This window comes from Trichomycterus rosablanca, chromosome 5 (assembly GCF_030014385.1).
Source record: "Trichomycterus rosablanca isolate fTriRos1 chromosome 5, fTriRos1.hap1, whole genome shotgun sequence".
NCBI lineage: Eukaryota > Metazoa > Chordata > Actinopteri > Siluriformes > Trichomycteridae > Trichomycterus > Trichomycterus rosablanca.
The window spans coordinates 51,209,928-51,224,949 of record NC_085992.1 but is presented as its reverse complement, the minus strand read 5'-3'; the positions used below and the strand labels follow the sequence as shown (position 1 = coordinate 51,224,949).

At 41.6% G+C, this 15,022-nt stretch overlaps 1 protein-coding gene across 4 annotated transcripts in view; it reads right to left on the bottom strand.

Annotated features, from left to right (window-relative positions):
• Positions 1 to 7,912: 7,912 nt before the first annotated feature.
• LOC134315239 (regulator of G-protein signaling 12-like) overlaps positions 7,913 to 15,022 on the bottom strand; it is a 51,659-nt gene continuing 44,549 nt past the window's right edge. For 3 of the 4 annotated variants that reach the window (XM_062996315.1, XM_062996314.1, XM_062996316.1), the window contains 2 exons: positions 14,570 to 14,666; positions 7,913 to 10,959 (listed from right to left, as the gene is read on the bottom strand). In XM_062996315.1, coding sequence (XP_062852385.1) covers positions 10,502 to 10,959; positions 14,570 to 14,666 — 555 coding nt within the window. In that variant the 3' untranslated portion in view covers positions 7,913 to 10,501. The remainder of the gene's footprint in view (positions 10,960 to 14,569; positions 14,667 to 15,022) is intronic. The other variant, XM_062996317.1, reaches the window with a different exon arrangement.

The following is a 15,022-nucleotide window of genomic DNA, read 5'->3' as shown; positions in this document are numbered from 1 at the left end:
AAATTCACAAAGGAAGAGAAAACAATGAAAGAAAAAATAAAAAATAAATAAAGAAAGAATGTAAGAAAGAAAAATTTACAAAGGAAGAAAAAATAAATACAGGAAGAAAAGAAAGAAAGCAGTATTTCTTACATCTATTTTGACTTTTGTACTACAATTTGTAGTATATGTTCTGGTTTTGCTCCTGGTAGTACAAAAGCCATCTCTTTTTAAACATAAAATTCAACAGGAGATTTAAAAAAAAAAAAAAAAAATTACTACATAAATACATTACAGGCCTTAATAAAAATAAAAATAATTAAAAATAAATTAAAATAAATAAATAAAAACAAAAAAGTAAATAACTCCTATTCATAATAAATTATCCTCCGCACCTCCCACAACCAACAAAACAGGAAAGTAAGTTATAAAGGGCTGCCAAGACCCCAGAATTCTACTCAAGTTCACCTGTGTGTAACGTGGTTAAAAAACCCTTAATAAAAACGAGTGACTGGATTATACGTAGGAAAAAGTTTTATTCTCGTCTGCAGAGAAGAATCAACAACGACCAAACTCATGTAGAAACTCTGAGTGCGATGAAGAAGAAGAATTCCAACATCCCTAACGTACCCTCAGTCTACGGCCTAGAAAGTTCTAGAATATTCTGTTAGTGGGTAACAGATAACTTCACTACAACCATTAAAGTTTGTATAACTAAAATAAAATCATACTCAGAAAGCTAAAATATAAATATAAACCAACTCTGTTGGTTGCTTCGCATTTATTCGTCCATCATGTTTGTAGTTTTCTTTGAGAAAAGTCGTGCCGCACTGAATGCTGGGATTGATCTTCAGCGCTGAGGAGGCGTCGGACGCTCCCTCGTTATTCAGTCAGATTATCACTCAGAATTAAGGCGCCTCAGTAGGAGCATTTTAGGGAACTAAGAATTTAGACACGCCCTCTTCTCAGGAGTGTAGGATGATGGGTCTGTGTAGAGAGACAATAGGTGTCTTACAGAAACAGAAACCTTCAGCTACTAAATAAATACAGTTCAAACCTTTAACTCAACATGTATGGACGTCTCTGAGAAGATACCTGGGGGTCTAAAAATGGCGTTACTAGATGAGGAAGAAAAAAAAAGCATCTCTATTGTCCAGAACAGAACTGTGGACGTGGAAGCAAAAATCTAAAGATCTAGAAGCAGCACATGACAGAAAACGTCCTGCAGAAGGTTCAACTCACAAAAACATCAAGTAAAGTTTGTTACGACGACAAATCCCGAGTGTAAAATCAAACAAAAGTTGCTTTTTGTTTCCTGTTTGTATCGGACAGGTTTGGTACTTTCGTGTTTGTTTTATCAGCCGGGGGCCCAACAGTCTGGCACGCTCCTCGTCTGATCCTCACCCTGCAGCTTCTCGGATCCGTAATCGCCCCCCTCTTACCCCTCGTCGTCACCTCGATCCTGGGCCCGGAGTCTTCGGCGCACACGCCGTCCACATCCAGCGCCTGTCGGCTGCGGAGAGGGAAGCGTTTCGCCCCGCCTCTGACCCGCGGAGGAGGTGGTTTAGGGGGAGGTGGGAGTGGATGAGCGTGTGGAGGAGCGCGTGGAGGAGCGTGTGGAGGAGCACGTGGAGGAGCCGACGGTGTCCTCTTGTGCAAGACGGTGGAGACGCTGCGACTCTCTTTTGCCCGTCTCTGATCCTTTCCTACAGGGAAGAGTTACGAGTGGGCAGAAAAATAGAAACACACACAGGAGGTTAGTGGGGGGGGGGGGGGGGGGGGGGGGGGGGGTGTAAGCATGGTACAATCACTCAGTTAAAGTCTCAACATGGTTTTTAACTTTAATAAATGATCCTGCCCAGTTTCAGTTCATTTTGGAATTAAGTCTAAGACCCTGGTCAGCACTTCCCAACCTTTTTCTCTCTTAGACCCTCCTGTGTTAAAAAGGGGGTCGGACCCCAATGGTAAGATTAGATTAGATTAGATTAGATTAGATTAGATTAGATTAGATAGATAGATAGATAGATAGATAGATAGATAGATAGATAGATAGATAGATAGATAGATAGACAGACAGACAGACAGACAGACAGACAGACAGACAGACAGTTATAGATAGATAGATAGATAGATAGATAGATAGATAGATAGATAGATAGATAGATAGATAGACAGACAGACTGTTATAGATAGATAGATAGATAGATAGATAGATAGACAGTTATAGATAGATAGATAGATAGATAGATAGATAGATAGATAGATAGATAGATAGATAGACAGTTATAGATAGATAGACAGATAGACAGACAGACAGACAGACAGTTACGGACGGAAGGACGGACGGACGGACGGACCGACCGACCGACAGACAGTTATAGATAGATAGATAGATAGATAGATAGATAGATAGATAGATAGTTTATAGATCAATAGACAGACAGACAGACAGACAGATATATAGTTTATAGATAGATAGACAGATAGATAGTTTATAGACAGACAGACAGAGCTTTATTAATCATGAGGAAAGATCCTTTCATTACAGCAGCAGAAACACAGAACTCTACACATCAAAAACCTATGATGCACAACCGGGGGAGTTGAAAGAGGTCTCGGGTTAGAATGCTAAACGCACATCTTCAAGAGAAATGAATAAAATGTTAAGTCTATTTCTGAAACGTTTATTATTAAATATGGGGCTTGTTTACCAAGTTTCAGGTTGTATTTGGTTAATTTTGTAGTTGTTAGTGATAAAAAGTAAGTCTTAAACAGAGAAAGCACGTCTGTGACTGTAGCCCTGTTACATTGTAGTGTAATTTACAGTCTTTTAATATTTATTTCGGTAAAATTTCACCCAAATGTAACAGTGTTAGAGATCCTGACTGGAATCATTGACGTTTATTAGCATATTCTGAAGTAAAACGGAACTTTTTAGGAAACTAGACAGCTAATGGATAAAATGCTGCCAGAACACATTTCCTAATCTGCATTAGTACTGATTTATGTGGATAAAAGTCATTTTAAAACTTAATATTCATATATTATAAAAAGAAATGACGACGTGAAGCTAAACACGTCCGCATTAACTACATCTAGTTCAATGTAAAGTAGGTTAGACTTTGTCACACTGCCCCCTTGTGGACGGTTCTCTCGTTTACAGCATGAAAAACGAGAACGAGCACTAATATTATGAATAAATAATTGTAAAAACAATAATAAATGTGTCAAATATTCCATTATTTACACTTATTTCATTCTATTTATCCTCCAACCTTATAAGAATTGTGATGGCTCCAAATTCACCCATTCAGCTGCCCACACATATTTCAGGTTATTAAGAGCTGTAAATTAGGCATAATGCTTGTTTTTGAAAGGTGGAAGGAAACCAGAGTATCCAGAGGAAAGCCCTGCAGATACAAGCAGAACATACGACCCTCTTTACATACAGGAGAACCAAGCTGAGGTACCTAGAACCCGAGTTGATGTGATTTGATCCAATGCGACAAGTTGTAAGACAAAATTATTACAGAATTGTATTTAGTCTTGATGGCCAACCGATTTCAGACACTTATAAGGTGAATACTAGAGATGGGGACTCAAGTCTGCGACTCGGACACTCAGACTCGACTTGTGATCGGACATCATTCTGATCGTGTCATTTTCTGCTCTCTATTATAATAATAATAATAATAACGCTCCGGCCGTCTTAACCCACAACACACACAATGTGTAAATGTTCCAGCAGCTTCCGGTGTAGTGATGAAGCGTCGCTCCCTACTCCCTACACAGTCTGAAGTTCACTTCATTTGAACATTCTCGTTACCTTTGGATCAGAATCTCACTTAAAATGGTGGAATACCCTACGTAGTGCACTTCACAGGAACGACCGGGGTGAATGGAACGCTCCTACAGAATCGGTGCTGATGGTTGAAAGACGCTTTCTGAACCAATCAGAGCTTCTGATTGTAATTGTTAGTAAGAAATGCTGTTATTTGTATTTATTCAGTTTGCGTCACACAGATGACGCGGTAATGAAACGCTCGATCGGCTTTCTAACGACTTCCTGTTTTACTTCACGACCGGGAAAAGTTTGGAGGTTTTTAATTATAAGCACGTTTACAAAATAACGGATTCTGTTCCTAATGGGACGCATGCTTATAAATGTAATAGCATCTGGAAGAACAGAAGCTCAGGTAAGCAGCGGTTATGATTTTGGCCGCTGTGCCAATTTGCAATATAAACAAAACGTCACTTTAGGCTTTTAACTGGAACCTAGGAAAGTAAAGGCACGAAGTAAAACGGCTAAATACACTCGCTAATCTGTTGTTTTTTTAAATCTAAATTTACAGATTATTTCTTTATTTCTACGCTACATTTCCAATATATGTTTTGTGTAGATTATATTGACTCGTGACTTGGACTCGTATATTGTGACTTGTGAACATCTCTGGTGAATACACAGACACAGATAAAACTAGAGACGAATGGACTCGTGATTGTTTCTGTATTCATAATGATCCATAATAAAAGTTCTGAGAAATGAAGCCGTGTTGATGCATTGATGAAATTCTAAATGCTTTTCAGCCCTGTCCATAAAAAGCCTTTTTATTAATCATTCATCTTATTAATTCTCAGAAAGCACTTCATCTTAATCAGAGCAGCCCTGGGTTCTGAGCCTGTCCACAAAACCTGTAGGGTAAAGTGAAGTGGTGACCCATTACAAAGCGTTACACAGGCACTCGTTCACTCAGACTATAGAGCAGTTTGGAATATGGTCCATCTCATGTAGACACGTGAGAACATCACAGACACTGGTTAGACCTGAGGTTTGAACCTAAGTCCTCAGGACTTTGCATTTATACGGCACCCACACTATCTGCAGCGCCACATCATAAACATCATTGTGGATCATGTTTGCACTTCCTGCCATGACCGATAGGTGGAGCCATGTTTCTGTTATGAGCCTGGAATGCCCGTTAATCAAACGGCATAGCCAGAAGTATGTGGACACCCCGTGTTTGCTTGTTGAACATATCATAGAGCTCTGGACTAGTAATCAAAAGGTCGCTGGGTCAAGTCCCACCCATGGACGCGATTCTCCCTCGCTGCTATAACAGGTTCCACTCTTATGAGAAGCCTTTCGATCCAGAACTGTTGTGTTTCAGTTGTGATGGGGGATTCATCATCATGTCCAAAATACCCTTGTGAGGTCCGTCTTCTTGTAGGTGATCATCTTGATACGTTTATTGTTATTATAGAGCTGCACTGAATGCTGGTTAGAGACATTTTCTACTCTCTAATAAATCATTACAAATAATAATAACTGGCCCAACTCCATCATACTGGGAACTTAATCCCAGGACCCCCACAGAGCAGACATTATTTAGGTGGTGGATGATTCTCAGCACTGCAGTGACACTGACATGATGGTGGTGTGTTAGTGTGTGTTGTGCTGGTATGAGTGGCGCCTCAGTGACGTCACAGGCACTAAACACACGCCTAACACTAAATGTGCTACACGGCACCACTAAGCCCCATTGGGTCACGAGATCACTCCAGCTCTTATGGTACTGGACTAGCGATCAGAAAGTCGCTGGTTCAAGCCCCACCACTGCCAGGTTGCCACTGCTGGGCCCTTGACTCTCAGTTGCTTAGACAGTATACTGACTGTCACAGTCCTGTCAGTGACTTTGGATAACAGTCACAGCTAAATACTGAAAATACAGATAAACAAGCTCCATGTTTGGAACGTTTGTGTCATTTGTACAACCAGTCCATCAAAACCAGTCAGGCGAGAATCTGTAACAGCACCTGAGCAAAAAACTGGAACCAAACTACATGCATTCAAGGAAGTTCACCAGCTTTTTGGGGGGCATGAATGGTGAGAAAGAGATGTGCTGTGGAACTCGGATGCTTCTCCCAGTGAAAGCTGCAGTATCACTGAGGAGGAGGGGGGGGGGGGGGGGGGGGGGGGGTGTTTGTTGTGTTAGCTCAATACCGGCATCCAAATTATACAAAGCTCGTCTAATGAAGCATTCAATTCGACTGTGCCTCCACGCATAAATAATGAGGTGAGCCGAGTGAGAAAGTGGCACCAGAGAAAGAAAACAGACAGCGTGAGGTCGAGGGGGTCGACAGGAAAGAATGAAAGGAATGGAGATGTTCAGGCTGAGCCAACAGAGAGCTTACGGGTTCCATGTCTTATTAGAATCCTCTCCAACAGATCCTACTGAAGCAGATCCAGGTGATGAAGCTCCTACCATAAGTTCACCAGAACTAAACCCACAACATCAACCAAAATCAAAAAATACCAAGATTTACACCTTCATCATGGATTCATCGGATTTCCCATCAGTAAGAACACAAAACCGTTCATCATCCTTGCTAAAAGCTTAAGAATAGCATCCTTAACCCGTGTCTAGGGGGTCTGAGAAATTTTTTTTAACACAGGGGGTCTAAGATTAAAAAAAGGTTGAGAACCGCTGCTGTAGCCACTTCTTTTCACCTGCACCAGATGGGTTCTTATGGAGATCCGTATTGTGCACAGAGAGCCAGCAGAGGTCGTAATAGCAGCAGATATCCCTACAGCCCTCCCTCCCTCAGACCAGCCAATCATCAATAATCGTTTACTAATGATTATTTATTACATAATATTTACTAATTATTATTTATTACATATTATTTACTAATTATTATTTATAAAATATTTACTAATTATTTATTACATATTATTTACTCATTATTATTCATTAATTATTATTTACTAATTATTATTAATTAAATAATATTTACAAATTATTATTCATTAAATATTATTTACTAATTATTTTTTTACATATTATTTACTAATTAGTATTTATTACATATTATTTATTAATTAGTATTCATTTAATATTATTTATTAATTATTATTCATTAAAAATGATTTATTACATATTATTTATTAATTATTATTCATTAAATATTATTTAATAATTAAATTCATTAAATATTATTTAATAATTATTATTCATTCAATATTATTTATTAATTATTATTCATTAAATATTATTTATTATTATTTATTAAATATTATTTACCAAATATTATCAGTTATTATTATTTATTAAATATAATTTATTATATTTATTACATATTATTTACTAATTATTTATTAATTATTATTTACTAATTATTTATTAAATGTTAATGACTAATTATTATTCAATAAATACTATTTATTACATATTATTTATTAATTATTATTTAATTATATTTATAAAATATTATTTACTAATTTACTAATTATTATTTATAAAATTTGATTTACTAATTACTATTTATAAAATATGTACTAATTATTAATTAAAATGTATTAAATATTATTTACTAGTTATTATTTATTGCATATTGTTTTCTAATTATTATTTATTAATTATTATTTATTATATATTTTTTACTAATTATTATTTACTCATTATTATTCATGACATTTTATTTACTAGTTATTATTAATTGAATATTATTTATTAATTATTATTTAGAAATATCATGATTTATAACAGGGTTTTTCAAACCTTTGTTGATGATTTTTACTGCGACCCAGGAAAGACAAACGGTGCATCAAAACAAAACAAAATATAATTAATTAATAAAATAGTAGCATCATCGTCTGGTCCCACTGTGGTTTACAAGATGTAATGTAAAGCCTCCACAAGGTGGCGCTAATGTACAGGTGAATTTTTTTATGTGCCTGTTAAAATGTGTTCATTTAATTATTATTATTATTTTAGTCTGCGACCCATTTTTTAAGCTCGGTTCGTGACCCAGGGTTAATCACAAATGATTAATAATATAAATAAGTAATAACAGGTGACTAAAAGTGGTACTCACCTGATGACGGTGCTGCAAAGAAGACACAACACATAACGACACAGTAAATGAGCAAACCTGAAGGTTCAGATCTTACGTTTATTTCACTGTATTTACAGAAATGCAGAAATATGGCAACCATCACAAAGGATCAGTCATCTGAAGAAAAACTGCTATAGGAATCACAACATGGCAGCCAATTCAACAACGAGAGCTGTACACCATGTATTTGTTGTATTTCTTCTCCCAATTTAGTCGTAGCCAATTACTCTTATGAGGTCGGTCTCGCACATGGAGAGTCACGCACTGATAATCTGTATTTCTGTGTTACCCAAACGTTGTTGAATTGCTTGTCGAGAGAAACAGAGCGATGGATTATAACCTGATAAAGGAAACGGAATGAGACTGAGGTATTCAATCACTGCCTGGCTAAAACAATTCATCCAAAGCTCTACATTTATAGAATCAACTCAAGTTATAGATTCAACCGAACATCACTGAAGTGCGTTTGGTCCCGTCTCACATTAATAGTTCCAAAATAAAAGCCGACGGTGAGGTTAACGACACCATCAGCCATGTGATCATCGTTATGGGTCCAACAGGAGGACCGACAGAAGGACAACACTCCTCGGTTCGTTCCGGTATTAAGAGGACTGGTGATGCAGCATTATGTGCTGTTGTTGCCGTGACAACTTGTGCAACTCTGACATCACACAATGTGAACCGGGTAGAAAAATGATAATAAAAGTGTCTTAGTGATTCGACAAGGAAATATTTTGATGGCTCGGGTGCAGTGAAGTATGTGGACCACTGACCATGACCTTGATGGACAACCCTAGCACCCCTCCCCTCCAAACTGACCGTTATAACAGTCTCCACTCTGGTGGGAAGGCCTTCCACAGGATTTTGCAGTGTGTCTATGGTCACATTTACTCAATCTATGAGGCAAGAATCAGGGTTGTGCGGTCAGGGTTCTTTGCAGGCCACTACAAATAACTGTGGACATACAGTCAAGCCGGAAAGTCTGCACACCCCTGTCACCTCCACGTTTTATCACATCACAGACTCGTTCTATAATAGATTGAGTTCATCTACAGACAATCACCAATAATTACAAAGGGAAAACAGGGTTTAGAACATATGCATATGCAATTTACTGATAAAAATGGTTTATTTAGGGGTTACATGTCTGTACACACCCTGAGCCTAATATTTGGTTGACGCACCTTCAAGGCAGCTTGGGAAAGAAGCTACGAGCTTGGCGCACTTGTTTCTGGACATTGTTGCCCGTTCCTCCTGGCATATCCTTGCAAGCTGCGTCAGGTTGGATGGGGAGCGTCGGTACGCAGCCATTTTCAGCTCCACAGATGTTCGATTGGATTCAGGTCTGCGCTCTGCTTTCACTTTGTCACTGTGGCTGTTTTGTGTAGAATTTTGTGACAAAAAATGAACTCAGTCTATAATAGAACGAGTCTGGAACGTAATAAAATGGTGCGGACGTTCCGGCTCGACTGTAACTTTGTGTGTGTGACCTTCTACCAAAGGTCTGATACTGATACTACGACTAAAATTTGAAACCGATTACACCAGCCAACTACAGGAAAGCTGCAGATCATTAAAACCCGACATGGTCCCGAAACTAAGGTCCTTAAACGAAGGCCGGGCGGGGGGGCGTGAGGTACGCGGGTGTAGCTTTTTAGTCCTGGGACGAAAAGCAATACATCTAAAATGAATTCATAACAAATAAAGATAAATAAACAGGAATCCCAAAATTGTGAGCAACTCAAGAATGAGTTTGATGGTTCATTTGTTTAAAATTGTTTATTGTTAACTGTTTATCGGAGGGTGTGCACTACATGGCTCTTACTATGTGGACACCTGACCGTAAGCTAAGCTGCAATACAATCTGTATGGGTTCCGGGAGGGCTCGCACTTACGTGCTTGTGTCACACGTAAGCTGGCTGGACATCCTGTTTCAAACCCTTGACCGTTAATATGAAGAGGTAGGAAACACCCCGGACAGGCCGCTAATCCATCACGGGGGGGCGCGCACACACACACACACACACACACACACCGGGGCAGTTTTGCATCTCCTTTTAACCTTAAATCGGACCTCCTGAGGAGAACATGCAAACTTCATGCTGAAAGAACCCGGACCGCTCCACCTGGGAATCCAAGCTTCTTGCTGTCAGTGCTACCCACCGAGCCAACGTGCCGGCCTGTATTACATTTATGAACAGTTTAAAGTGTCTGTGCTGTATAAACACAGTGACTGATGAGTGATCCCAATTCTACCCAGTGTTTATTTATTTATTAGGATTTTAACGGCATGTTTTACACACTCTGATTGCGTGACGTAAACTCCCGGGGCTCTACGGTGAAACGTAACGGCGGTTTATTAAATCTGGACGTAGAAAATCAGTCTAATAAAGGCAACGTTAGACAGAATCTATATATATTTATATCTAAATATCTAAATCATCTCCGACAGTCTGTAAAGTGCTATTAAAAGGTGTCTGTACAGGGAAGGGCAGAGAGTCCACAGCACACACACACACACACACACACACACACACACACAGATCTTCAGGAAGAACGTTCGAGCGGTGTGTGTGAGGAAGGAACACGGGTCACACCGCACACTGGAGAGGTCACACCGGAGAGGTCACACCGGAGAGGTACCTGGATGAGCCCAGTCCCGATACGCGTCCTCTCGGAGGAGACGGGGCCGTTCGGGCGAACGTGACGGGGGCACAGGCGAGGAGGGGAGGAGCAAGTTGTTCGGGCTGGCGATATCGCCCTCGGCAACCAGCGTCAGGTCCGTCGCGTGCTCCTCCTCCTCCAGCGCCTGGGCCCCTGGGCTCCGGGACGTCGGGTTCCTGTGGGGCGGCGCGAGGGCCCGGCGCGCGCCCGGCCACTCCACGCCCGAATCCAGGCTCTGCGTCTGGTGGCTGGCGCCGAGGGCGGAGCCGTTCTCTCTGGAGCGCGGACGGGACCTGCATGGGTCGGGGGCGTGGCGGTCCAGGCGCAGGAAGTCGGGCAGCACCAGGTCGGATTTGTTCAGCAGACCCCGCTGGTCGTCAGCTCGGTTGCTCTGTGCTTTGGATATGAGCTCGAAGAATTCTGATCGGAGAGGAGACAAGGTGTTAAATCTTATTTCTTTAATAGATACAGGAAATAAAAGGCAGGGATGTACAGAGCGATACTTGTGGGACGCAGCAGAGCTGGTGAGAGAGTGAGAGCGCATTCTCGTTAATAGACGTTAGATTATTAGATCAGCCAATCGGACGGGTTAGGCAGGAGACAGCCGAGCCGTGTCGGAAACAAGTATCATCAACAGCTAGAGAGAGAGAAGAGAAGGAGGCGCCCTACGCTCAGACCGACGGCGAGGTGACGTGGGGAGGTGCGGACGCTAGCGACGTAAAGTGGGCGGAGTCGACGACTTCAAAAAATTGAGTGAATTTAAATGTATGCAAATTACACTGTGTTCCAAATTATTATGCAAAAAGTGTTTAGGAGTGATAAGGTAAGAATTTTTTTGTTTGTCAGTTAAACTCATTGATTGATTGATTGATGTGTGTCAGGGCTCTTTATATCACTGAAAGCAATTGCAGACACCTGTGCTAATTAGTTTGGCAGGTGTGTCCAATTAAAGGCAAGACTACTTAAGAAGGCTGTCCCACATTATTAAGCAGCCTACATTTTCAGCCAAAATGGGAAAGAAAAAGGATGTGTCGGCTGCTGAGAAGCAACTAATTGTGGAGTGTTTAGGTCAAGGCATGACTACAATCAACATTGCCAAGACACTTCATCGTGATCATCGCACAATCAAGAAGTATGTAGCTGATTCAGAGCACACACGTGTGCGTGCTGATAAGGGAAAATTGAGGACTCTTTCCAACAGGCAATTACGTCAGGTTAAAAGAGCAGCTGCAAAAATGCCTTGTCATAGCAGCAGACAAGTTTTTGAAACTGCTGGTGCCTCCAACGTCCCCCGAACAACAAGATGCAGGGTCCTTCAGAGGTTTGCAGCTGTGCGTAAGCCATCCTGTCGACCTCCTCTATCCACTGCACACAAGCAGAAACGGCTCCAGTGGGCCAAACAATACATGAAGACTGACTTCAAAACTGTTTTGTTCACCGATGAGTGCCGTGCAACGCTCGATGGTCCAGATGGATGGAGTGGAGGATGGCTGGTTGATGGACACCCCATGCAAACAAGGCTACGGCGCCAACAAAGAGGAGGTGGAGTAATGTTTTGGGCTGGAATCATGGGGAGAGAGATTGTCGGCCCCTTTAGGATCCCTGAAGGGGTAAAGATGACCTCCATAATGTATGTGGAGTTTCTCAAACAGCACTTCCTGCCATGGTTCAAGAAGAAGAACCGTGCATTCCGCAGCAAGATCATTTTCATGCATGATAATGCACCGTCTCATGCTGCAAAGAACACATCTGCATCTCTGGCTGCTATGGGCATAAAAGGGGACAAACTTATGGTGTGGCCCCCATGCTCCCCTGACCTCAACCCCATTGAGAACCTCTGGAGCATCATCAAAAGGAGTGTCTATGATGGCGGGAGGCAGTTCACATCTAAGCAACAGCTCTGGAAGGGTATTCTGTCCTCATGCAAAACAATTGAAGCAGATACCATCCAAAACCTGACAAATTCAATGGACGAGAGAGTTCAGAAGCTCCTTTCGAACAAGGGGTCCTATGTGCAAATGTAACATCACCTAGAATAAAGTTTTGACTTGAAAACTGTTTGATTTCAGTTTGTAATAACCTGCTACTGCTTATAATTTCACAAATGACCATTTTTTTGTTCTTTATAAAAATGAAAAGGTTGAAAACTCTGCTGTGCATAATAATTTGGAACATGCATTTTGAGTGTTTTATTTTTTTAAAAATATACTGTTATCATTGGCAGTTTGTTCAAAAACCTTTCAATTGTACTCTAATAGTTGATGACTGGAAAATTACAATGACTGCAATTCATATAGGTAATTTTGGAAAATCTGAGAAAATATTATTTGCATAATAATTTGGAACACAGTGTCGAAGCAAAGAGACGTGACGATCACTGATAGGAATCACATACATCCAAGAACAGTACGCAAGAGCACTACGCCAGAGCAGTACGCAAGAGCGGTACGCCAGAGCAGTAAGCAAGAGCGGTATGCCAGAGCAGTACATAAGAGCAGTACACAAGAGCGGTATGCCAGAGCAGTAAGCAAGAGCGGTATGCCAGAGCAGTACGCAAGAGCGGTACGCCAGAGCAGTACATAAGAGCACTATGCAAGAGCGGTATGCCAGAGCAGTACGCAAGAGCGGTACGCCAGAGCAGTACATAAGAGCGGTACGCCAGAGCAGTACATAAGAGCGGTACGCCAGAGCAGTACATAGGAGCGGTACGCCGGAGTAGTACATAAGAGCGATATGCAAGAGTGGTACTCCAGAGCAGTACTCCAGAGCGGTACGCCAGAGCAGTACGCCAGAGCATTACACGAGAGCGGTATGCCAGAGCGGTGCACCAGAGCAGTACATGAGAGCGGTACGCCAGAGCAGTATGCGAGAGCAGGTAGCGTGAGCATTACGCAAGAGCGATACTCTAGAGCGGTATGCCAGAGCAGTACACGAGAGCGGTACGCCAGAGCAGTACTCCAGAGCAGTACACCAGAGCTGTACATAAGAGCGGTATGCCAGAGCAGTACAGTACATAAGAGCGATATGCAAGAGTGGTACTCCAGAGCAGTAGTCCAGAGCAGTACTCCAGAGCGGTACGCCAGAGCGGTGCACCAGAGCAGTATGCGAGAGCGGGTAGCGTGAGCATTACGCGAGAGCGATACTCTAGAGCGGTATGCCAGGGCAGTACACGAGAGCGGTATGCCAGAGCAGTACATAAGAGTGGTACTCCAGAGCAGTATGCCAGAGCGGTACACTTGTGCAGTACGCCAGAGCAGTACACGAGAGCGGTATGCCAGAGCAGTACATAAGAGCGATTTTGGACGCAGCCTGAGCGTTGAGCAGCCTGAGCACTACACTCCGTATTTGGTTTCTATATAGAAGTTCCTACCTGGTTAAGGTACTGGGCTAGTAATCAAAAGGTTGCTGATTCAAAGCCCACCACTGTCAGGTTACCACTGTTGGGCCCTTGAGCAAGGCCCTCAATTGCTTAGATGATATACTGTCACAAAGCCGAAAATGTAAATGCAAGAAAATAAATAAATAAAATTTTGGCAAATAAAGAGTGCGGCTTTAATGTGACGTCATGCATCACGTGACATCGGTAAGATGGTGGACGTAGTACGTACAAGGTTGCGTACTCGAAGAGCGTACTGCTTACCGGCATCAAATTCAGTACGTACTGCTTAGGTATGTGTAAGGCACTACACTCTGTTTTTGGTTTCTAGATAATTGTTCCTGCTAGAGATGGAGGAGGAACTCACTGTCGCAAACAGACGCAGCGATCGCAAAGAACAAACAGTTTTCTGGTCATGCTGATGCACAGTCAGTGATGGATTACACCTGGATCAAATTAACTTTTATTTATAGCGGGAACACGTCTGATTTGTGGTCGAACAATTTTTTCTATGCGCTTTGTAATTACTAGCTAGGTGCCGGTACATGATGACGCTTCCATTGTAAACGCAGGGAGACGAGCGATCGGTGAGAGACAAAAAAAAACGTGCGTCGGTCTGAGCGTAGGGTCACACAGAGGGTGGAGGTTGTTTACCTTCAGCTTCATCTATATTAAGCTTTTTCTGTTTGCGCTTTTCCACCTGGGCCCTGGTTTTGACCGACGTAGCCTTCCCTGATGATCTGTCCTCCGCCTGGGTGGTCACAATAAGAATGGGGCACGTTAGGGACGACTAGATGAGAGCTACGTTCACCAAAGGGGCCTTATTTCCCACCGGGGGCCGCTAAAAACAAGCTGGGCCATCACTACTATGCCACAGCTAACCAGGGCAACTCTAGTGAGAGCTGAGCCTGTTATAGCCCCCATGTGCTGCTGGGGACGGCATTCCACAAGATTTCAAACCATGTCTTCATGCACGTAGGGTCACGGTCATTCTGGAATGGGATATGGCTTTCAATTATTATTATTATTATTATTGCTATAATTTTTTTTATAATTATTATTATTATTATTATTGTTATAATTATTGTTATAATAATAATTATTATT